The 25,341-nt window shown below is 37.0% G+C and overlaps 2 protein-coding genes across 2 annotated transcripts in view; one reads left to right on the forward strand and one right to left on the reverse strand.

Moving 5' to 3' along the window:
• LOC149650846 (meckelin) overlaps positions 1-18,940 on the reverse strand; it is a 67,822-nt gene extending 48,882 nt beyond the window's left edge. Inside the window, exons 1-2 of the mRNA XM_089847493.1 lie at positions 18,799-18,940; positions 5,774-5,870 (exon numbers count right to left, since the gene is read on the reverse strand). Of these exons, the coding sequence (XP_089703619.1) occupies positions 5,774-5,870; positions 18,799-18,825 (124 nt within the window). The 5' untranslated portion in view covers positions 18,826-18,940. The remainder of the gene's footprint in view (positions 1-5,773; positions 5,871-18,798) is intronic.
• Positions 70-24,994, forward strand: LOC149650851 (b(0,+)-type amino acid transporter 1-like). The gene is made up of 14 exons (XM_089847503.1): positions 70-376; positions 16,942-17,016; positions 18,221-18,418; positions 18,500-18,601; positions 18,831-19,073; positions 20,609-20,734; positions 20,804-20,903; positions 22,111-22,155; positions 22,217-22,340; positions 22,412-22,515; positions 22,589-22,685; positions 23,866-24,015; positions 24,287-24,455; positions 24,532-24,994. The coding sequence occupies exons 2-14, from the start codon at positions 16,974-16,976 to the stop codon at positions 24,594-24,596; spliced, it is 1,566 nt and encodes a 521-aa protein (XP_089703629.1). The 5' UTR covers positions 70-376; positions 16,942-16,973; the 3' UTR covers positions 24,597-24,994.
• Positions 24,995-25,341: the final 347 nt, after the last annotated feature.

A 25,341-nucleotide genomic window follows, 5' to 3' on the forward strand; every position in this document is an offset into this window, starting at 1 on the left:
TTTGCAACAACGTTAAATCTTAGTAGGATTAATGTATGGCGCAATTTTAACATTTATAAAACGAGAAAGGGAAACTAAAGCTAGAGAAGAGGGAGGGGGGAAGGATGGGGGCGTGGAGCGATGAATACGCCAGCTAGCGGTGATGGAGAGAAATTACGGAGGAAGGGAATATTCTTCCTCTTTTGGGAAGTAGAAGATCTCGGCATCTCTAGCTAGGCAGTTGGGAAGTAAAGTGTAGTCGCGAGTCATCTCGGTGGAGCCCACGCTCTTCCTTTACAAGGAATACAATTTGTGGAGACATATTCGAAACAGGATAGGAAAAAGTCTTACCAACAATATAAAAAGAGGAAGCGTGTAAGGAAGCAAGGCGTCTCGGGTAAGAGACCATTTCTGATAACTTGCATGTCAACAATCTTTTCAATTTTCCTCCGCGCAGTTAGAATGATCTCACACTTCAATTTGCTTAAAAGCACCACGCTAGATATTCCATTCTTACAATTGAACTTTTTTTTCATTTATTTACATCCATATTCTTCGTTGATAATATGTATTTTTTAATTTAAATTTTAATTGGGGTGGGGTCAATCTCAAAAATAAATTGGGGACTTTTAAAGATAAAAAGTAGGGTAGGTAAAATAGGGACCAAAATTTTGAAAGTAAGAATTAACCAAAAAGGGCGGGCTGAACTGGTAAAACAAAATGACATCTTTAATGCATAAATATGTCTTAAAATGACAAGTTTTTAAGTGTTAAGTGAAGTTAAGAACATTACATAACTCTTTTTTTTCGAGTTTTCAACAAAATAACAAGTTATTTCGGACTTTTACTGATATTTTGGTTTAGACTGACAAAGAGTTCTCGTTTTTATTATTATTCTAGATAACTTTCCATGATTAACTACTAAATAAATGCCTTTTTTTCTTCGGTTTTTTTTTGAAAATAGTGCGATTTAAGGACCAAATACCGATTTCAAGGTAGATTAAGGACCTTGTAGAAAAATAGGGACTTTTTGGGACCAGGTGGAGGACCTGCAAAGGTTATAATGTTGTTTCTCAGCTATGACATGACCAATTGCGATAATTCTTATTTTAACTTAAGACATCTCAAAGCTTCTTATGTCGTAAATGAACCAAATATAAAAAAATCTTTTGAGGTCTAATATATTTGAAGTTAAAGGTCACTATTTCTATGTCGAAATTAAATTAACATACAGTATAACTTTATAATAACGCGCTATTCGCCTACAGAGCTGTTTACCACGTCACAGAGGCGATCTCACGGAAAAGCAAACTTCCAGGGGATTTCACTCCCACGTTAAACCTACGAGCCCCTGTAAAAATGTTTCACCTTTCAATACACTAAAATTAAAGGGTGAAGCCACTCATCAGGGGTTATTGCGTCGCTGTACAAGAATCTATGACGTTTCACCTACGTTTTCACTTCATGACAAGCTCTCAGTAACCAGAGACAAACTTATGGGACATATCTTATGAACTTATGCTATTAACCCTATGGCCTGAAAACAAAACGTAAAGAAAAAACACCGCTTTAAAAATCCCAGATACTTTTTAAAAGTATGCGGCTATCTTTCCGCATAATCGAATACTGCCAGAAGCAGAGAGAGAGAGAGAGAACCACCATTAGAAATATGGTATCAGAAAGATACGTTCCAAAATCCATCATAAAAACCATAAATTTTATCACAAACTTGTCAAAACTAAAAAAAATAAATTTTCAAACCCAAAAACTGATAAAAACTTACATTTTCACACAGGGCTACCAATATCATAGTCACTTAGCACATTAACCTACGTGTCTATCGAGTATATCAGCCTAGAAAACCCTAGCAGAAATAAACATGGGATATTTGAGGGAACAATGATTTCTAGCTGCATGGTTTTTAAATCGAGTTGCCATGAATAAATAAAATAGAAGGTGCCTTATCCTAGCATGCTACTGCTGCCAAGGCCCAACAGAACTCGGATAGTAAGTAGATGTAGAGGTATTTGATAAAGGGAATCTACAAGCCCCCATGCAAATATGATAAAAAAAGTGATTTCCTCGTCCATAATGGATTCGGACAAATGTTGGTCCATCTGAAATATTCGGTCGCTGACAAAAATGTCATTTTGATAAAATCTAGTTTCTCTTCCACCCCCCCTCCCCCAATAACCAGTTTAACGTCTCTATCTGAACAGAAAAAAGGCTTAGATAAACCTAAAGCGACGCTTATGGGCCTGCAGTAGATGGATGGTCATTCTTTAATAATAATAAAAAAAGGACAGTTGCCTGCAGTATCTAGGAAGCCATATTCTTTTCCCCTCTGGGTCTTAATGAGACCAAAAGGATGGAAAGCGGGAAAGGGGGGGTTGGCAGGGGGTGTCGCTATCGAAAAACAATCTGGGGGAAATAATAGTCCCGGGGGGAAAAGGGGTCAACCCCCAAATAACTTCTTACTCCTTTCTCAGATACACTATTGATGTTAGTTTAGTGATTTTTCTCCGGACAATACGTTGTTTTTTATCTCTTTCGACGTCTCTTTCACCATATAAGATGTTAGCCTTAGTTTTTGAGTGATATAATATAATAAAAACGTGTTCTTCCTCATCACGAGAGACCGTTGTATTCACTAAATTAATCACGTGACATTATTTTGTTATAGCGCGTGGAGTTTCAAAATACAAAAAACAAAGGGATTGTGGAAAGGTAAATTGAGTGTTGATTTTTTTGTATCGATTCTTCGACTAATTTTAAGACATATCTGCGTAATGAAACGTCCACGAAAAACCTCCCAATGATTTTAAAATTCAATTTGTTTGAGATTTTATAGATAATTTGGAATTTGCACCTCCGACCAATCGCGTAACTCCCTGCCTTCTTGTTAACTATTTTCCACGCACGAAACACAATTTCGTTAAAGCACATGAAATTTAATTTAAAACAAGGCTTAACGAGTATTTTAATTTATGCTCTATATATAGCAGCAATGGATATTTCTACTAGTACATATTCTAGTACAATATTCTAGGGGTGAATTGAATTAATTCGCCTATCTCTCGCTCTCACTCTATATGTTTGTATGTGAATAACAGAGGTACGCTTTTGGCTTCCGGAAATTGGTGGGCTAAGCCTTTGAAAATATATTTCCTGTTCCATTCAGAAGAAGGGCTATTTTAAAAGAATATCCGGAAGTCGGATTACGCGCCTTTACCAATACTAACCCTTTAAAGCCTGAGGACTATAGAGTTAGTGGAATAATATACTTTCACTGAAAAAGTCTATCTTTCCAAAGGAAGGTAAGAAGGTTGTACACTGTGTAGTAACAATTTCTTTTCGGATATAAGGATATAGCGTTGTTATTCTTGTACTATATGTTCAATTTAAGTTTGAACTAAAGCTTAAAGTTACTATATAGACAAATCCGTTAATTCCAAAAGATAAGCAAAAGTCACATGGGCGGGGATTGAGGTGACCTTCTTGGGTTATTTTCCTCTCGCAAAGAAGCACGTGTAGTGAACTGGGGTGAACTCCGTCTGGCGTTGTCTCTTGGCACCAGGGAAATAACCCAAGATGGCGACCTCCCACCCCTGTTTGTTGGTTTCTCTTCAAGTGATTAATGAAATTGTCTATAAGGATCAAAGGTTTACGTTGAAATAACATCCTAATCGGCTTCTCGCGTAGTACAATTTCAAAATGAAACAAAAACCATAGAGTGTGTTTTTCCCCTGGATACAACACTATATAATACAATATATACGATCGGAAATTAGAAATTAAGGGGTGTTCATTGTATCCAATTGCATTTGTCTCATTGACAATGTCCGGAGGACCGTATGTCCTTGAAAACACAATCGATCTGTACCTATTTTGGTATATACGATATATTCCCATCTAAGCGCATATATTTATTCAAAACTTGCGTATATTTTTAGCCCCCCCCCCCCCAAAAAAATATAATACAAAAGAAGAAAGAAATTTTAACGAGATTTTGATATGAGAATGTTTTTAGGTTAGGCTTAGCATATAAATCATGCAAAACCGGTTAGTAGGCGTGACCTATAAACCTTGGGATGGGGAAAATAAGCTAAAAAGTATATCCTAGATCGTGCATGCAGGCATGCAGGCAGCCCTTTGGGAAATTCCTTGGACTACCAATTTATTTAAATTTAGGTTGATTTTGTTTTATTTTCTTTTTCTCCTTATAAATATATGGGAAATCGATATAAGTTTATAACCCCTTGACCCTTTTGGATAAATCCTTCTTAGCTTAAATAATGCCCCCGTAATGGCCGTCGCTACCTGTTTTGAATTCGGAATGCGAAAGGAAATAGAGCGTAGAAGGATTAGAGTTCAATTCCGCGGAAATACAGCTCAAGGAGCTAGGCTTTGAAAGGGAACGTATCCAAGGCTTAGCAAGCTCCTTAATTAATTGGAAATAAACAGGTGCGTCGACACGATTAAATAGATCGTTAAAGAGAGTAACTCTCTCAATCGCAAACGATCTCCTCCTCTCCTTCTCTCTCTTCATTTCGCCAGCGATATCGACCGAGAGATTCTTCACTGCATTCCTATTCTAAATTCCTTTACCATATTTCCTATTGAATGCTTAATAAGTGCGTATCCCCTCGAAGATATTTATATTCCCTTTTATTAATATTGTAATTTGTAATTTTCACGTGAAAGAGAAAGAGAGATCACTATAGCGCAAGTTTGAATAAAGAGATGATAAAGCATTAGGCTTACACTTCTATAACGTTAATTGAATGATACAAATTAGAATTATTTAAAAAAAGAAAAAATTTACATTAATTAGAGGAGCATAGTATGATTCTGGAGAAGGATACTCTTATAGTGCTAACACGAAATGGTCCTTCCCATAGTACATTACCAGTCTGGGAAATAGCACGCTTAAATGTTTGAACCAGTTTATAATGGCTTGGACCAGTTTTTAAATTCAAGAAGCGGGGCTACTGGTCCTCGGGACCAGTTTATTAATTATAAATTTACAGGAAGCTAAGGATGCTGGGACGAGTTGATTTGTCGTAAGTGAGGGTACTGAGGCAACATTATAGCTACGGGGATTACCACTCCATCCCACTATCACCTTTAAGATGTCACTCCCGAATCAAACTTCCCTAACTAATCCACGGTTTTATAATCCAATTAAAATATATTATTTTTATTACAAACTTCGAATAAATTTCTAAGAATTATTAAAAAGTTTTCCTTGCAAAATTTTAAGCAAATCAGTCTCGAATTTTACTAAAATTAGTTGGGAACGTTGCTTTTAAAAGTGGGGAAAATCCCACGTAGTTTTAACTTTTAGAGGGCATAATCTAAGGAAGACCCCCGGGGGAAAATAACCAAAGCCCATAGCTGGTGGCTGGGCTGCCCTAATTAGAAGTAACGCGACGTCTTACTCGAATAACGTTCTTTGATGTTTGTCGCGCGCTCGGTGATAATTTCTCGTAGTTAAAAGCTTTCCCGGGCTCCTTAATATAATCTTTCCCGCCAATTTCCTAAACCTTTCAGGACGGTGAAAATATATGAACTTACAAAATGGGGTCATAAATTCTTTTAAGTTTTCGCGCGTTTGCAGTGTTACAAAAGCCCACCCCCCAGTTTCGCTTCAAAATTTATGAGATGTATGTACACTTCTCCCGCGCAAAATAAACAATACTCGTGCATCAAAACAAACAAATAAACAAAGAAACAAGGCGTACCCCCAAAACAAAGACGCAACAAAACGGTATGAAACTTATTTTACACTCACCAGTTATTTGGCTTCTTAAGACTTGGGATTGGTTAGAAAAATCACGTGACACAACGTGACCTATAGCTCTGGTTTTCCATATAAATATAATTGACATCTAAGATAAAATATATAGAAAATTGGATTTTTAATTAAACTACTCCTCTCTCTCTCTCTTTGAAAAAGATCAATTCATTGACAAAAAAAAATATGATGAAGTTGTCGAGAGAGAGAGAAAAAAAGATGATGCCCCGATAATGAGAGGACTTTAACCAACCCTGGAAAAAAATGTCCCCCAAAACATTCAACTCCATCTGTTTTCGATTGACCCTACCCTCCCTTTCTTCCTTCCATTAAAAATAAAAGTTGATCAATAAGAGGCCATATTCCCATAACTTGAAATTAAAAAAAAAATTGGTCCTAGTCTCCATGCACTTAAGTCAAGATGTTCTTTGAGGACCCACTCCTATCACGTTCAAAAGAAAAATGGGGTCGGACAACGTATAAGAATATTATATAAGAGTGATTGAAGTATTTAGAACTTTTGGAAAGTGTTCGACCTCTTTTTAATACGGTATATTGCGCGTGAAGTCAAAAGAAAAAGCGGGAAAACTTCGGCGCGTGAATTTTATAAATTTCTCGAGAGTAAAAATGCGCGCGCTGAAAGGGTGCTAGCTTTCTCGCACGTGGATAGACTCGTAATTTTTGGCGGGCTTTAATCTTCCTCAAAGTTTAGGAAAAAATTTTGATACGAGTCGTTAAGTAGAAAAAATGCAAACCCAGACGGTTTTTCCTGCCGCTCCATATTTTAATGCAAATTTACGCTCTGCGAAACGGATAAAATTTCCAGCTTGAACTGAAGATGATTTTCAAATTAGGCAAATCGCGTATCGATTTATTACGCCGTTAACCGCGATCATATTAATGGCCTGGTATTTATTTGACATTTCATTTTGAAATGGACACCTTAGCGAAATTGGAAGGCCGGAGCGGGGGTCAGGGGCATGGATGGACCCCAATAGAGAGAGAGAGGACACTAAGCTAAGAGATATATCTTTTACACAACACGTCTTGAAAGGGGACACAGAAGAAAAAAAAATGCAATACACTCGCCCCCCTAAGAAGAAAGAAAAAAAGAAGTTTGGGCCTTGGGCAGAACTCCAATAAAAATTGGGAAGCGCTTAGCAAAGAGGCCAAGATTCGCTTGGAAAAATGGGGATCAAGAGTAGGGGCATTTCAACTAAAGAGTGCAGTAAAAACAAGGCGAAACTGAGCTATTGTATCCATTACCGAGCTAGTGTACGGAAAAAAGGGGAGGTTGTCTAGAAGATTGTTTCGTTAGTTTTTCATTCGCTAGAATGCTTCAACGATCCATCCCTAAAAAAAATACAACTGGGACAAAACTTTACTTCTCCGATAAACTTTCAACATGGACCTTTTCGACTAAAATTGGATTGTTAGCTTTAACCTATACGGAGAAACATTTTTTTGAAGTCAAGAACGGCATGGCTCGCGTCATAAATCGAATTCGTCTATCAAAATTATTAAAACCTTGGCGCGCGCGTGAACATTTCTACCGATAGATCTAAGGGGTCGGATGGTTACCCGCATTTATATTATAATCGCTATATTAAATGAAGGAATAATGGAAAGTAACCCACACCCTTTTATTTTAGCACGTGAAATGTCATGCCACGAGACGAAATTAATCGAAAGGGCCATTATCTTTAGCCTTACTTAAACTGGAAGGTTAAAAAAGGTTAAAGGTCGTATATAGGAATTGCCATCCGCGATCCTTTGGGATAAACTGACCATTGTGAAAATGGGTCAGTGACGGTCTTGATTGATACATTACTATAAAGACCGCTTCATTTCCTAGATGGACTGAGTGAGAAAACTCTAGATAGAAAGCTCGCTACTTCATTCTATTCACGTTTAAGACAGATAAGTACCACACATGAATATACTCTCATTCGTCAAAGAATAACGTGAAATTACGTAAATAACTGATTCAAATCTTGGGAAAAAGTCAAATTACCATTCTGTTGATAATTTATTTTTCACGTGATGCTTTTGTTAAGTCTGCTATAAATTAAGGGGCATGTTCTTTGAGCGTTTTTGAGTCGAATATGTTCGGTAACATTTTGTCGTCTAGTGCACTAACGTCTCTAACTACAAGTTCTACAACCGACGAAGGAAGACAAAAAACTCCCAATGAAAAATCTTTCTTCATCCAATTCAAAGGAGGAATTCGTTAAAAGTATCTCTTTGGGGACTCGGGCCCCCACTTCGCCCTATAGAACCCAAGAATGTGTATGTTAATAAAAGGGGAACCCCTTTGCCGCCTAAAATCCGCGCCAAAACGTGACAAGACTACTGTATCAAAGACAATCTTATATTCATTCAGAGCGAGTTCCCGACGTTTTTCTTCCACACAACCCGCAAAGTTAGCTTTGGATCTTTCCCGCCAAAACCGCATAAGGGGGCCCGACCCCTAATGATCAAGGCAAATATTTTAAGGACAAATTTGCCGCCAGAAGAGACGCTCTGATAGAAGGGTATACCCTGCCTGTTCTTTGTTCTCTTTAATTCGTTAAATATACCAATAGTCCGCAATAGGGGATGGGTGCAATTCGTTTCCAAAATGGTTCATGAATGTAGCTGAGTTTCCTTTCAAATTCCATGAATTTTCCATGTTTTTCACTGACCCTTACCAACCCCGTAAACTTTTATAAACATCTTTTTTCTTTTTAAATTTTGCGGTTATTGATAAGCTGCAATATGAGTACGACCATAAGCGAATAATCCTCTTTAAGTATCCAGCATTTGATGCCCTTTGTTTAGGTCCGCGCTTAAGAGAAACTGGGCGCCAAAAATACCAGCGAGATTTTCTGACTTTCTTGGGTGAATTTTTAGTTTAGAGTTCACGGCGGTATCATTTAATACCAGGTTGGGGTGAGACGGATTATAGACTGCAGGGAAGGGGGGGGGGACAGATTATAGTCCTCTTTAGATGCCATTCAAACACAGCAACTTAACGGTACATTACAAATTTATGGTATATCCCCCCCCCCCCAAACAACAAAAAGAAAGAATAGAAAAAAACCGCCTTTATTTTCCAGAAGGCTGCGTTTTTCATTTTTATAATCAAATACTTATTAAATTATATCCAAGGTGAAAAAGCCTGGTCTGGCGCCCACGAAAAATAAGGCACACTCATCCATAAGTATTCGCGTTTAATAAATTAATAAAACTCAAGGTAACCCAAACATAATAACATTTCCCAAGTCCCGTATTAACTTCATTAACGCAGACAAGACGTACACCGTTACATTATGAAGATAGTAACGTATTAATACACGGAAAGTACTCTTCTAGTTGGACCATGGCCCTTTGGGGATTAACGCTGCAAACTCTTGGTCAATTTTTCACCCTTAGTTTATTCTACGAAATACGTTAAAATTGCTGGGAATATAGCTTTAATACCGGAGTAAATTCCGGTTGAAACGCGAGCAAATTTAATCAAAAGAAAAAAAAAGTTTTCTTATCGCACGAGCATACCTTCCTACTAAACATTTTTCCTTGTCAGAAGTAAATTAAACACCGAAGTTTACCACTGAAATTAAATATTCTTAACCTAACCTAAACTAACTCCGTTTAAGAAGCAATTAAACCAAGAAAGTAGTCCCAAAAAAATAAATAAATAATAAATAAAAATTGGGCAAAATATATAGTGCCCAATTTTTTCAACGAAATAAAAGAAAATAGAAAATTTCTAAATAAAATGTTTGCCAAAAAAAATATATTAAAAATTCAAATGCTATTTCTAAAGGGAGATTTTCAAAGAAAATAAAACTTTTTGGCGTAAAATTCACGTTCAGGAGAGAGAGAGAGAGAGAGAGAGAGAGAGAGAGATGGGGGAGGGTGTTGTGTTTGCGTTTAAGCTGGCTTATAAATGCAGCCCCCCCCCACCACCCAATCCCGCCATTTCTATTTAATGCATAAAACATAAAGCCGATAGGTAAAGCGCGTTGGAAGGATGCTGCCACCAGGTGGGGTGCAGGAACCCCTCTTGCCAAAAATGAAATAAGAGGGTACGGCTAACTGCAATAGCACGATCGTCCAATCCTTAGACGAGGGGACAGTCACTCTCAAATTACCTGTACTTTTTAACCGAAGCCTATAAGAATTATTGAAATTGAAATACGGTTAACCGGATCATATTAGGAGGAAAATATAACAAATAAATGAAAAAGAAAAGCCGCGAGGACTCCCAGAATGCCTTGCCAAAGCAGGAAGCTTCAACTCTACAACCTCTTTGCTTACACGGGCACCTAGGGTAGAATTTAACTCCGAAAGTTTCATAGAAATTTTATACCCAGTTACTAACCCCTCGGGCTCAACGTTCTAACCAACTATACGACCTAATCAGAAAATTCCCAAGGCTTACAAAAATTTAAGGCAAACACTGTCGAGTCGGTGCAGTGCCAAAGGGGGGGGGGGAAGAAAGCCTGACTAACCTTACAGATAAAACTAAGGCAAACAGAAAAAGAAAAAAAATGACGCAATCGCCTTGAAAGAATCAAAATCTTTTAAGTCAACATTTTGCCTTCGATGAACCATGAAAAAAATATATCAAATTTTAGTGTATAAAAGTATAGGCTCTTTTTCTTTGCCATGTAGTATCCATACTCATGTATAAAGACTATTTTCTTTTTTATGGCATTTAACATTAGGTAGTCCTACGCCCCTGTTTCTACAATATCATACAAGTACGCTTGAACAACACTATCTATCCTTTATAAAGTTGGTTAAAGGCCCCTTCAGACTGAAGTAAAATCTTTCGTTCCCGTCGGTCGTCAAGTTAATTTCGTTTCTCTCGCGTCGGTACGTTCATTTCCCTGTTCAGATGTCAGAGCAGACGACAAGTATCCTAAAACGTATCATATATCGTCTGCTAAAACGTACCTCACTCGATCACGCGTCAGTAAGGCGTGATCCAGTGAGCTATAGCTAAAGAAAAGGCGGTAAGGAAGTGGTGCTGGTGCCATCTCAACACTGCGCCAAGAAATTGAACAATTTTCAAAATTAAACCAGCAACGAATCTTTTACGTAGGCATTGACACGTGTCTTATTATGTGAGCAAAGCGACTTCACCAAACGTGAACGTTGTCTGAATGGGCCTTAAGTCGTGGGCAAAGAAACTTCAAAAAATATAAAAACGCGATGAGATATTTTAGGATTGGTAATATTAAGTTCAAACAAGAAACTTTGGAACTCATTTTCATCACTAGCCGATTTTTAAAGAGTGAAAATAAAAAACTTAACGCAAATATATCTTAACTTCGCGTTAATAAACTTTTGTTTTAAACAAACGGGCCTTGCCAAGAATTATGTTACCTATTTTTTCTCCTTTACAATCGGTGCGAGTAATAAAAATATACGAACAATGAAAGAATAAACCTGAAACAATATGGGAGAGAATAAAAATGCGGTAGACCAAAAATAGGCCAATGTTAGTCTTTTTCCCCCTCAAATGGATGTATCTTTAAGCACGAACTATTTTAAGAATGGTTACTGGCCAACCGATCTTCCGCGTCATTATCCAGATGGAAAAAAGTGGATACTTCACCCCATTCCCTGCAGAGAGTTCATCTTAAAAAAAAAGAGAAAGAAATAGTCTGTCCTGGATAAAAACGAGATCTGTTGTCACGAAAAAGACTAAGTATTGTCGCCAGTCAACCTTGTAAAACCATCTTAATGTTGCTGATTCTAAAGGAAAGGTAAACCTAGAATATATCATGGGGGTTCGCGGACCCAACCTTGAGTAACTCAACCAAAACCCACTAGTTCTAATGAAGCTGGCCCCTATAGTGTTGGTGAAATTATTGGGTCACATCACGGCTTGCTATTCCATGGGTTTACTGTATTTATCGACGTCATACAGGTGCGTTCAGTGTACGTACCTAAGAGATGTTATCTAAGAGTAAGTATGACTGGTGTTACTCGAGTTGGTTAGCCGTACGTAAACACGATTACCAGTTTTCGAAAGCGCGAAACAGTAAAAATAAGCTTTGAAGAATTTTATTACAAATTATATATTATGCAGTCTGTCAAATTCGCTAAAGAACTGCAATCTTTCCAATATTAATTTTAATAAAAACCACAAAAAAACCCTCTAAGCTCTAGGTTAGCGCTTTCCCTTCACAAAGAACATCTCCATCCCCAACAAAAAAAAAGAGAGCTATGAACAATTATTAAAAATTGGGATACTCCTTGAGTCCTTAGCCAAGTACTTTCCAAAACATTACATTTTCGGTCGAGTATGGTAATGAAGCTTGAAGAGAACAAATAATTGTCCGACCTCCCCAAGTCCCCTGTGTTTTGTAGAATGTTGGGAACTTTGGATGAGGATCGAGTCGTTTGATTCTTTCTCATCATTTCTCCTTCATCATTTTATCCGGGCCAGTATTCCCCAAAGAGGCAGCAGGGTCGACCCTCATGGCCATCGTTCCCTTGAAGCGGAAACGAGTCCCACACGCTTGATCGCGTCATATCCGTTTAGTAAACCCCAATCCCCTAGTGAGAGGATAGAACAACATTTAAAACGTATCTCCTATCTGCTTTTTACTCTCTTTTAGCTATCACTACAGATATAAGTAACATATAAACAATAAGTATTCAAACAAAAGTTCCTTTTTAAGTTAAGTTCTGGATGGTACGTGTACTTTTCGCGTTTAACAAAATGTCTCCTATTTTGAGCGAAAGAAATGTGTGAGCCTTTAAGAGGTCAAAGTTCACTACTATTAATATAGTCCAGAGGAATTGTAATGGAGCATAGGGGGGGTTCGTTTATAGCTGGAATAGGCACCCTTTTGACCATCTGACCGGGAACAAAAAGGGATTCAAAGGGGTAAGCTTACTAAACACGAGGTGTTGGACACTTTAGATTCTAATTCAATTTATCCATTTCAAAAGCGATGTGTTGTTTTTATTATACAGGGTCTTTCTGATAAGTTAACCATAAATTAATTGGGGGAGTCCATATCGCCGGAAATAAATGTTGTAGAACGCATGCGCATGTTCTTTGGTGCACTTTCAACTCTGTTTGAATCTAAGAACACACCTTTCAATTTATGGCAGACTTTTCAGAAAAACTGTTTATAAAATATTAATATTTTCTGAGTTGATTTTATTTTTTAATATCTTGGAGAAGAAAAAAAAAAATTTCTATGAAGATGGGAAAGTGTCCTTCCACTCGAGAAAGAAAAGAAGATGAGGTCGGTGAAGATGACTTTTTTTGGGGTTTTTTTCTAGGATGAGCCAAACAAACAAATAAAGAAAAAAAAGTCCACCTAGTTTTTTTTTTCTCCATAAAATGAGAAAGAGAGAATAGACAGAGACAGAGAGATAGGGGAGTGGTCTAAGCGAGGGGCTAATCACTTTCAGATTCTAGGATATGGGTTACGATTAATAATTATGTCACTGACAAGGTGGGTATGGCTTATGGTAAAGCTTCAAGAAATGAATTTAGTATATCGCTTAGGCAGAGTGAATATACCCTCGGCAAAAACTTTTCTTTAGATCTATTTGGGTCGAAGAATAAGAACGAGAACTGAAACTAAAACCAAAAGAAAAACTATGGAAGAATACCGCTTAACCCATATATATATAAAAACAAGCACATTTTCACGAAAAGTTTTAAAAGTATCGTGAAAAATCCTTACAAATAAAATCATCCACATTCTTAAAGAATATTACAACTGCGTAACATCGAAAGTGTCGAAAAAACCAACTACTATTCCAACAAACATTCGAAAAGACCAACTACTATTCTAACAAACCATCGAAACGACCAACTACTATTCTAGCAAACCATCGAAAAGACCAACTACTATTCTAGCAAACCATCGAAAAGACCAACTACTATTCTAACAAACCATCGAAAACACCAACTACTATTCCAACAAACCACCTAAAAACCATAACTTGGATCATATTAGCATTTCAATCGAGTAGTAGTAGCTCTAGTTGCCAACGGGATTCTATCTTCTTTTTTTTTGCATCTGATAAAACAAAACAATAGAAGAGCTTGGTGGGGAAAGGTCTTAGCCATAATTTGATTGGATAGCTTGCACCTGCGGTAACCGCGCGCCGAAAGAACGGCCAATATGCATAAATCCCATGCGAGAAAAAACCCGTATTAAACGGAGAATCGCGAATAACCACCGCGTAATCCAAAGAAGAAAAGATTGGGGGAAAAAACCAGCTGATGCTTGGGCAAGATAGAAAGATTGTTAAAAGGATTTACAAACTAACGTCTATAGAACTTTACAGCGTAGCCAAAGGCTAAGGAGATACAATCTTTAACGTAGAAGTTTGGACAAGAAATACTGTTGGGGCTTAATAATAATATAAAAAAAGTCTCGCGCAGAGCATCATCACGAGCGCGGCTCTGATGTATTAAAATCTCCCATTTCTTTATAGGCCTTGGTAACAATGACCACTGTCACGTGACGCGTACGTAGATCGCGTTACGTACAGTCGAATAAGCATTTATTTTTATATCCCCAGGGCCAGGGTAAAGGGAGGGAGGGGGCTAGGAAAAAACCCTACGTAAGAAATTTAGGCAATCACGAAGAAATCCGATGAGATATTGAGATTAAATTATCGCTGATTGGTTGTTAACCGAAGCCTAAATGAGATGTAATCCACGATCCAATAAGAAACAGGGAAATGTAAAGCCTTTGATGAGAGATGAAAAAAATGTACTTAAACTTTAATCTAGAGCAAAGTCATTATTCTAATGTTTCAATTCTTCCCTATTCTCCTTTAAAAAAAACCCCAAAAACCCCCCAAAATTATGCAAAAAAATATAATAAAGACGTTAAAAGAACAAACGAGGAAATGAATCTCATATTCATGTAAATTTAACGATATTTAATGATCGTGCAAAGGTTTAAAAAAAATTTCATTCCACTCGAATACTTTTTCTTAAGATTTTCTTTGAAACTCAAAGAGCAAAAAAATATTAATTATGTTAATGTGACTTTCTTGAATTTAATGGAAAAAGGGCGAGGAGACTTATTAGAATTAGGTTCCCGTTGCTATGGAAACACAACGCATTATGAGGAAAATGATTGAACCATCCTATGAATATGATAATTGAATAAAATTAATTTGGAGTTTTAAATAGTTTGACGAGAAATTCACATCGAAATGAAGACGGAAAATTCCTGGAATAGTTTCGTGTCGTAGTTTTAGTTTAGCTAAAAAGGAAAAAGAGGGACGATGCCTAAAGAATGCGATGAAAAGTACGAAAAAAAAAATAAATGAAAGAGAATATATAGGAAGCGACCGAGATTGGATCGAGGAATAAATTCCAAGGGGATTTCATGGACTAATTCGAAAGAGAGAGCTCTTCACTTTATTTCCAATCAATCGGTTAAAGCTACGAAATTCTATAAGCTATTTCTCCATTTCAATTGAGGTCTTACAGCTCTTGTTCTACAATAGATAAATGTTAAATCTTTGAGTATGTGATAAACACGTTTCTACTCTTTCCAACGATACTAAATAGATAGTTTTCATACATGGAGGATTCATACCATTTACACCAGGAGGCCGGGCTACCTGGAGGACAGAAATCCGTCTACATTTTGTCCTCCAGGTAGCCCGGTCTCCTGGTGTAAATGGTATGAATTCTTCATGTGTGAAAACTATCTATACTTGTCTTGGGGTTAGGCCTACGACAATCAGGGCTAGAATAATTAAGGAAAATGTTATCGTTGGTGTTATTATGGAGTGTTATAGGCCTACAACTCTGCTTCTAAAATACGTAGTATTTATACATATGGTAGCAGTTAGTGAGACGAAAAAATATTATCTAACTAGAAATTCTCCAGGGTATTCTGGGTTGCATCTCCCTCACTCCTCCATGCTTTAAATCTAAGAAAGTCGATCTTTGCTTGCTAGTTGCACATAGGGGCTGCAGGAAAAAAACTAAAACAATTCCGGTCTTACCAATGGAACCAACCGTCTTTTACGTTCGGAAGTGTATTACCCATTGGGGAAAAATCAGGGGAAGCTTTGGAGAAAGGGGGGGGGGATGAAATCCTCTTGGGTGACATGAATCAAAAATTCTACAAATCTTTAGCTCTCTCTCTCTATCCTTAAAGAGATGTCATTTGCCAGAAAATAAAGTATTCGCTTACAGCATTATTATTCAAAAGTGAAGGAGCTATATAGTATACAGGGTGTTTCTGAAAAGTTTGTCAGAAATTATGGGGCTGTATGTTTTAGCTCGATTTTGAGTCAAAAATGTAACTTTATTTTTGCCCTGAGGGTCACCGTTTTCGAGTTAAGATTGTCCAGAGTATTTTAGGGATGACCCCTTAAATTTAATTAAAAAACTGATTAAGGCAATGATTTCTAATTTAATTAATTAAGGGGTCATCCCTAAAACACTACTCAAATCATAACTCGAAAACAGTGTCCCTTGTGGCAAACAAAATGGAGATAGAAGTTACATTTTCGACTCAAAACCGATTTCCCAAAGAACACTAACCCATAATTTCTGACAGACCTATCAGAAACACCCTGTACACGACGGAACTTGACAAATGACAAAAGTAAAAGAGTAAAAGAGGGGGGAGAAACAATCATTTATATTCATTTTGTATCAAATCGTTTCCTATTTGTTGTAAAATGGAACGAAATATATAGCAATCGCGGGGTTTAAACCCATCACAACAGAAACATTTTTTGTAAGCAAATTCATATTTAAATTTCAACCTATTTTCATTTAATCATTTTAACCATTAATTTTCATTAAATTTAAATATTATCCTCATTAAAATTAGGTCTATTTTTCAAACTCAAACTAAAACTATAAATTTAAATTAGACGAATAATTGAATGACTCGCGCAACCCCCTTCTACCCCCCATAACTCCTTACTTCCAATAATTCCAGTAGAGAATCAAACACCACAGGGTTGGAAATAACCCAAGATGGCAGCCAAGCCACTGCATGAGCGTTTATTTCTCTGCAAAATATTTAATGTAATTGTCTATAGTAAATCTATCCATCCTCTTTTTTTTGGCGGGATACAAAACCATCAACGCTTGAACATAAAAGATTTGAATAAAAAAATCAAAATGCTAATAAATTTTCCATAATGCATTTCAGGAATCAGGAGCAGAACGAAAAAATCAAAGAAAATGAGACTAACTTCCAGCTCAATGATGACTTATTACAACGAAGGTAAATAAATGATATCCATTATGGAAAACTATTTCAAATTTAAATTTGATTTTCGTGCATATAGTAAATGTATAAGAAATACGGTTCAAGCTAGACAAGCTTACATACAAATTTACATAAAACCAATTCAGAGAGCGATTCTCCCTCAGGATCGCATCCAAAATATATTTTTCTCGTTACTATGATAATCTAGCAGACGATACTCTGCCCCTTCCCCCTAACCCCCCCCCCCCAAAGAAACAAGGAGTCACGTCAGACTCTTACTTTCGTTTCGGCCATGGCTTAAGAAAAGCTACAGTTAGGCTTATCTATCTTTATATAGTTTAATTTGTACCATTGTTTTAAGCCTATTTCTAGCCTAATCGAATACAATTGGAAAAGTAAAGATCCCCCTTTTCTTAGCGGTACAAATTCAAGTTGAAAAATATATATACGGGGATCTCTTTTTTTTTGCGGGGAAAGAAATGACAGTAATCCTTAAGAAAGGCGCACGCGAGACGAAAAGAAAAAATTCATATCATCTCGAGACTTCAATAAACAAGTATCGAATATCCGCTCGTGAAATCGAATTGAATATAAAGAATACTCCAGCTGAGATAAAGGAGGAGTTCATCCCATTTTGAGAATGCATTGAAATAAAGGCCTATCAATTGCCTAAAAATACTTGGGGACTCCAAGGGAACCTCGTAGTGATTACTGAGAAGTTATTTGGGCTTATAGCTTGACACCACCCCCTTTGGTGACTGCTATACCCAACCAAATGCTAAAACCACTATAGAACAATACTGAAAAAAAGTGAGGGGTCTAACACTATTCACAAATAATTTACAAGTATTTTTCTAAATAAGAAATATTTAAAAAAAAGTGGGGGAGGCAGGGAAAGTATCCGATACCTCAATGGGATAAAAAAAAAGACTAAAAATACATTCGCCAAGGCTTAAGAGATTTTTCGGAGCAGTCGTTTTTGAGAAGCCGCTGGATTTAAGCTGTAACTACACGGCCGTGCAGTTGTTGTTAGAAGGGAAGCTGGGGATAAGTTAGGCTATACCTGTACACTATTGTCTCCTGTCAATTTGGCGGGATTTACTCGCGTGGCGGGATATACCTTTGGCAGATGAGGGATTTTCCAACAAGAAAAAAACTTACTAACACTAAAAAAGGGTTTAAAGAAATAATAATAAAAACAAAAAACAATTGAACACAGTGGCGAATTCAGAGGACAATCTGGTTGGTCGTTTACCAAATGCCCATTCAGTCACAAGTAGGTTATCAGAAATGCCTTTCAAAGCTGCTGAATTGGTTAATGGCGATATGGAAGATTCGCTGGAAGGTGAAGTTATCACTTTGAAGAGACGAGCTGGGCTTCTTGGTGGAATAGCCCTAATTGTTGGAACCATGATAGGTAAGATTGCGTTGCAAATCAACCTACTATTAACTAATTCAGGCCGGCAATGTTATAAATATGGTAAATAATTTGGGACAGGAAGTGGAATTTTCGTCTCTCCAAAGGGAGTTCTGGAAAGAACCGGATCCGTCGGAAGTAGCTTCCTCGTTTGGGGAGGATGTGGAGTGCTTAGTCTATTCGGTAAGTGCACGCGCTAAAAATCTATCTACAGAGGGGTCGCCCACTTTACCTTAATTAATACTATATATACCCATATCGTATTGATTTTGTATTCGCGAGTGTCTAACCCCTTATAAAAATGCACGAGCATAAAGATTAAAGATATATAGATTGAAAATGGAGATTGAAGAGAATGTCAAAATGAATAATTTACTCACCAATGACGGTTTCGTGTCTTTATACATTTAAGGAGCCATGTGTTACGCGGAACTAGGAACGATGATAACTCGTTCGGGCGCCGAATACTCCTACTTCCTGGAAGCTTTCGGACCACTTCCGGCTTTCCTCTTTTCCTGGGTTTGCGTTCTCATTCTCAAACCATCCATGTTGGCCATTATTTCTCTTTCCTTGGCCGAATACGTCATCGAACCCTTGGCCAACGGATGTCCTCCAGATACTCTCGTAGTCAAGTTGATAAGCGCCATCACCATAAGTAAGTAATACCGAATCTTATCTCTGCAAGAAAACCATACAAATTATATCAAAATACAACCTTAATTTTTGTCTCGAAATTTGAAAAATTAAGCCTAATTCTTGTGTTCACGTGACTTTTGATCAAAATCCTAACTATACAGGGTGTTTCTGATAAGTGTGCCATAAATTAAGGGGGATGTTCTTTGGACCTACGATTTTGAGTCGAAAATTTAACTTCTATCTCCATTTTGCCCTAAAGGTTACTGTTTTCGAGTTAAGATTGATTATAGTATTTTACGTATGACCCCTTAAATTTAATTAAAAAACTAAAAGACAATGATTTCTAATTTAATTAAGGGGTCATCCCTAAAACACTCATTCAAATAATAACTCGAAAACAATGTTCCTTAGGGCAAACAAAATAGAGATAAAAGTTACGTTTTCTACTCAAAATCGTGCACTCAAAGAACACCCCCTTAATCAGAAACGCCCTGTATTTAAATTGATTCAAACTTTGACCTTTTCCAAAACTCCGAGGTATAAAGTATCTCTTCCCCCCCCCCTTAAATAACTCCAATTGAATTTATCCAAGTAATTACAGTAATTCTCACCCTTTATATTCGCGCCTTGAAAGTGTTATAATTAGGGCTATAGGGAAATATAATATCGCTGACTACAAACTATTTAACGACTAGTAGTATTACTATGGGAGGCAATGCGCACTTAGGGAGAGAGGAGGGAAGTTCGGGGGTCAGGAAAAGATAAAAGGAAAGGTTAGCTCTCTAAGCCTTTGTCTCTATTCAGGAAAGAGAGAGAGAGAGAGAGAAATGAGGTCATATCCTTTTAATTAGACTCTATTAATCGAATAGAGCCAAATGAGCCCCTAGGCTTTCTAAAATTACCCCTGAAAGGGTAATAACAAGCTATGCTATAGTCAACCGTATTCACTTATAACACAATTAAGAGGGTATACCTTTTTTAGATGCGATGGTAATTTAATTCTTGGAGGAGATAGGGATGGAGTTGAAACCCCCATACCTATAAAGTTACCTCTGTACCTATAGTACGGCACCGAAATCCCCCAGTATCCTCAGCGTTTAGGTTACAGTACGGAATCGTAAATGAGGCCCCCTGTGTCTTAAAAATAGAAGCTAGTTCTCGTACAAATACAATGGCGCTACGTGGCAGCACTTAACAATCGCCTATACCGAAGGATAGGGTCGTGCGCAAGGTACGCTGGGAGAGCTTCATTGCCTCAGGGCGCCCATTATCGTTTCCACTCCATTTTACCTCATTTCTCCCTGTATAATTCAACCTGTTTCGCATCTTCCCATTCTCACCAAAGACTGACCAATAGGAGGTGGGAGGGGGTCCAACCAGGGGACTTATAAATCACGTTTAAGGACCCCTCGTGCTTGGTCCTCGTTATAGCCAAGGCTTAAGTTCAGTTTGAATCTATAAATTAATGTCTGGGGTCATAAAAACACTAACAGAATAGTTTTGTTTGCAATTTGTGTTGCGTTTTTACGACTAAGTTTTCTCGTCCCTTCGTAGGTATTATTACGTTCATAAACTGCTATAGCGTGCCACTAGCCGCTAGAATACAGAATGTTTTTACATTGGCCAAAATACTGGCCATTGTTATTATTTGTGTTGGAGGATTGGTCAAAATCGCCCAAGGTTGGATATAAAATACATGAATATTAATGAAAAGAAATTAATATTTAATTGTGATTGATTTAAATTTAGGTCACACTTTATATTTATCGTCCGGTTTCAAAGGGTCATCTAGCTCTTTTTCGGATATGGCTACTGCGTTTTACAGCGCGCTTTGGGCCTATGACGGCTGGTAAGTAAATGCGCCATTTTGGTGAATCTAAGGGGGAGCTGTAGTCGTTTTTGTTCCTGAGAGTGCGCAGGAACGACATTGGATCAATCCCTTTGAATGTCCCGATACTTAGAACTTTCTCCCCTGAATTTACTAAAATTATAATAAATTTCCCTGAGTTTGCAATGAATTTTACTGACAAAATTATAATAAATTTCCTTGAATGTGTTGTGAACAATTTATTTTTCTGATATTTCCAGGTTTTTCAGGTTTGTATGAAACCTTAAGAATCATAACTTCTAAAATTAGTCAACTTCTAATGCAGTATAATTGCAAAATTATTCTTAATTCTAAATTAATTAAATTTGGGGATCTTAGTTGGACCGTTCCTAAGCTGACAACCATTATAAATCATAAAAAAGTTTTTTTTTCTCTTAACACTGTAAGTTTTTCCGGCCTGATTCCTTGAAGTTTTTTTTTTTTTGGCGCTAAGCCTTTTCCGCGCGCCTTAAGTCGACGTTAAGACGCAAAAAAAAAGATCCTTCCTTTTCTCGTGATCCCGTGCCACCCACACGCCCACCCAACTAAAAGCACGTGTGACGTCAGCGCGTGTCTTGAAAGAAACTTCCCCAATTAACTACGTTTTAATTAGAGTCATTCTGTCGTCGCTCGAGATAATGTCATTTCTCCCTCCACGAGATTTTACCATGACAACCAGTTACTTTACATTAAATTATAAAATAGAAACAAATGCACGGAAACTGCCTTTAATAGCGTTGTAAATTTAAGTTGAAATTGAGGTTGGCGGTTACCAAGGTAACGCAGTAAATAAAAAATAAATAAATAAATAAAAGAGAAAAGGCGGGGTTGGAGTTGGTAGTAGTGCAAATTACAAGTGGTTTAAAACAACTTTTATAAGAATACGAAAATATTAATTTTTAATCTCATTAAACTTTTAATTTTGAAAAGATACTTAAATTAAAGTCTGACTATTTAAATTATTAATTAAAATCAACTCATAAATTCAATTTGTTATAAATATCTTAACAAAAAACGCTTTCGAAGGAAGCCAACTTCCAGGAGGATCCATTTTACATGTTAATTCTATGAGCGCCTGTAGAAATGTTTACCCCTCAATACACCCGTGTTCAGGGAGAAGCTACCCAACAGGGGCTATGTTAATCCTACGGGATGAATTTTAAATGGAATTTCTTAACATTTATTTTAGGAATAATTTGAACTACGTAACTGAGGAATTGCAAAATCCCTTCGTGTAAGTTAAGTAATATATTTAAAATAATTTAATCTTAATTAACTTTAATTTCTTAAAATAGCAATCTCCCATTGTCAATTTTAATTGGAATCCCTTTGGTTTCGATTATTTACGTTTTGGTCAATGTCTCCTATATGACGGTCATGTCCCCTTCGGAATTAATGACGTCAGACGCGGTAGCCCTGGTCAGTAATTACGAATTTAAAGTGACTGTAAAACTAAAAATATTTATAAAAACAAATATTTGTCCCTATAGACATGGGCTTCTCGAGTACTTGGTGGAGCCTCATTCATTATTCCGGTTTCAGTGGCACTCTCGACATTAGGGGCCGGACAGGCGTCCACATTCTCGGGAGCAAGGTGAAGATAATTTATAGATCCTCCCAAATCAGTCACTCGGAGCCGGAGGAATAATTTCATATTGTCCCCTTAGGGTATCATTCGCGGCTGCGCGGGAAGGTCATCTATTGGATATCCTATCGTTTGTACACGTCAGGAAATTCACACCCGTTCCTTCATTAGTCTTCAATGTACGTATTATATTATCGGGGGGGGGGGGGGTTCTCTTTAATCAATACGGCATCCTCCCTTTGGATATTATTAATGATGTCAAAGAGATAGATGACACTACGCGCTCGAGCTATGATTCCCGCCACTTTACAAGAGGGCAAAGATAGTTATCGTATACCATTCATATAGAATTTCGTGTTTAACCTCTCAATTTTCATATAAGTTTCCGACCCCTCCATGCAGGCTGGTTTTCTTTTTTTTTGGTCTTTTAGGAGCTCGTGCATTTTCGCGCGAATAATAAATATCGAGAGGTTGGACAGTTATACCCTACCAGTCATAAAGTTCACTATCAAATTAATCAATTTCGGATATAAGTATCCGAACCCATTTGATTTAATTTGTTCTAGCGCGTGAATTTTGGAGAACGCGATCCGATAACAATATTGAGATATAGGTATTTGGTTGGTTTGATTCAGCTTTCAGGAATTCCCCCCTTTCCCCCCCCCCCATGAGACTCTTGAGAGGGCGACGCTTTCCCTCCAAAATTGCGGCAATATATTTTTCCCGCTATTTATCTTTTTCCCCATGCAGTTACAACGAGCTTTCAAAATTTTATCGGAATTATTTCGAAACGAGATAAAAAAAATATATTTTATTTATCGCCCATAAGTGGTTATCCCCTCGGAAAGCTTTTTGTCTGTAATACTAGAGCTATAGAAGAGAATAAAGAAAAAAGTAAGTAAAAAGAAAGTAAATTTGATTTTGACATCGTTGACTAAAAGAGAACACTTAATTAAACAAGAAAAGGCTTTTCAAAGGCGAGTCTCATTTTGTTAATTAAAGCAAGAGGGTAAAGAAGAAAATAATCGATGTTATTAGAGGGGAAAGAACGCGTCAACGACATTAACTTTTTAATTAAATAGCTCCCTTTTTCAAAATTAATGATTTTACTAGAAAAGAAAAACACTGAAAGAGAATGCGAGATTTCCTCCCCCCTCCCCCCGTTTAGTTATCGAGCATCTTTTAGGAGAGCAAATATTGATTAATTTTCCCAATATTTCAACCTCTGACCCCTAAAGGCTAAAAAGAGTCATTTTTGAGACTGATACTTAAAGAAAAATACAGGGTGTTTCTGATAAATTAAGAGGGATCAATGAATTAAGATTGAATTGTAATTAAATCTTTTTATTTATTTGATAGGGTGTGATTTCTCTGATCATGATCATTATGGGTAATATCTCGAGACTGGTGGACTTGTTTAGTTTTACGGCTTGGCTTTTCTATGGAGGCACCATGTTGGCTCTGATCGTAATGCGATGGACGAAACGGGATTGCCCGAGACCTTTTAAGGTATCACGATTCTTATCAGGCTGCCAAATACCCCCGAGTGTCTGTCTACGACAGTCGACATTCAATGAATAATCTATACAATATATTATAGAACCAAGGCTTAAGTGCAATATTATAGAACCAAGGCTTAAGTCCAATATTATAGAACCAAGGCTTAAGTTCAATATTATTATCGGGGCAATGAATAATAATCCTCTTTTCAAATCGATTTGTTCCATCGTTTTTTAAAGGGCAAGTTTCACCACGTTTATCTATGTATATTTTTGTCCAGGTTCCTTTAGTTATTCCAATCCTGGTTTTATGCGTCAGTGTCTATTTGGTGGTGGCGCCAATTGTAGAAAACCCGCAAGTCGAATATCTCTACGCCAGCGTCATTTTAGCGCTCGGACTCATTTTCTATTTCCCATTCGTTCATTATAAAGTTCAACTAGGATTTATGGGTAATTCCTATAATCCATTCGATAAGCCTAATTTTAAATTAGACCCTAATCTAATTCCGGGCATTTTTCACTTCAGAGGTGATAACGTTATTTTTCCAACTGCTATTCGAAGTAACGCCGACGCAGAACGTGCCGGACTGAAATCGAGACTCTTAAATTCACGCGCTAAACAATTTGGCGGGAAAATTAAAAATAATTCCGCGTGGATGGAAATAAGAAAAAAGAGGCGGGAGATAAATGTGACAGTCTGAACCGTCCGTTGATTGAACTTTCTCGTGAATCATGTCAAAAATACGCGCGAGCTCCCTCGAGCTGGCTGGCGGTCACGTGATTGGGTGGTTATAGGGTTCGATCTCTGTCGTTTAAGATTTATAAAGTGGAAATTTACTCCAATGGGATTTTCTCCTGTTTTATAATAACCTTATGATACTAGTACCATTAATACTATATATATATAGTCTCTACCCTTCCTCCTTCCAATATATTTCAACAAACAATTTTGTGATAACTTTGGTAAATAAAATATTCTATAAATAAATATAAAATTAATTTATTCATTGCGTCATTTTCAAATATTGGGTGTTTCAAATATTTTGTTAATAGGCTTAAACAAAAATTGTAGAAAAATAATATTTTAGAGGCTTGAAAATGACCAAATAATACAGCTTTTAAAAGCAAATTTCTTTATCGTTTCCAAGACACTCAAATACTATTTTTTTAAAGATAATTCTCGCGAGGGGAATGCACGTGTTTATCTTGAGGAATTTAATTTTAAAATTTCAAGATGAGAATGTAGCGCGTGTGGAAGGCGGGGACTTGACGATTTAAATGCCTCTTTAAATTTAAGCGTTTATATTGGTTTCAATAGATTCGCTTTCAAATTGAA

Source organism: Phalangium opilio, unplaced genomic scaffold, assembly GCF_054372755.1.
Source record: "Phalangium opilio isolate 3A_F unplaced genomic scaffold, DU_Popi_V2 ptg000082l_1, whole genome shotgun sequence".
NCBI lineage: Eukaryota > Metazoa > Arthropoda > Arachnida > Opiliones > Phalangiidae > Phalangium > Phalangium opilio.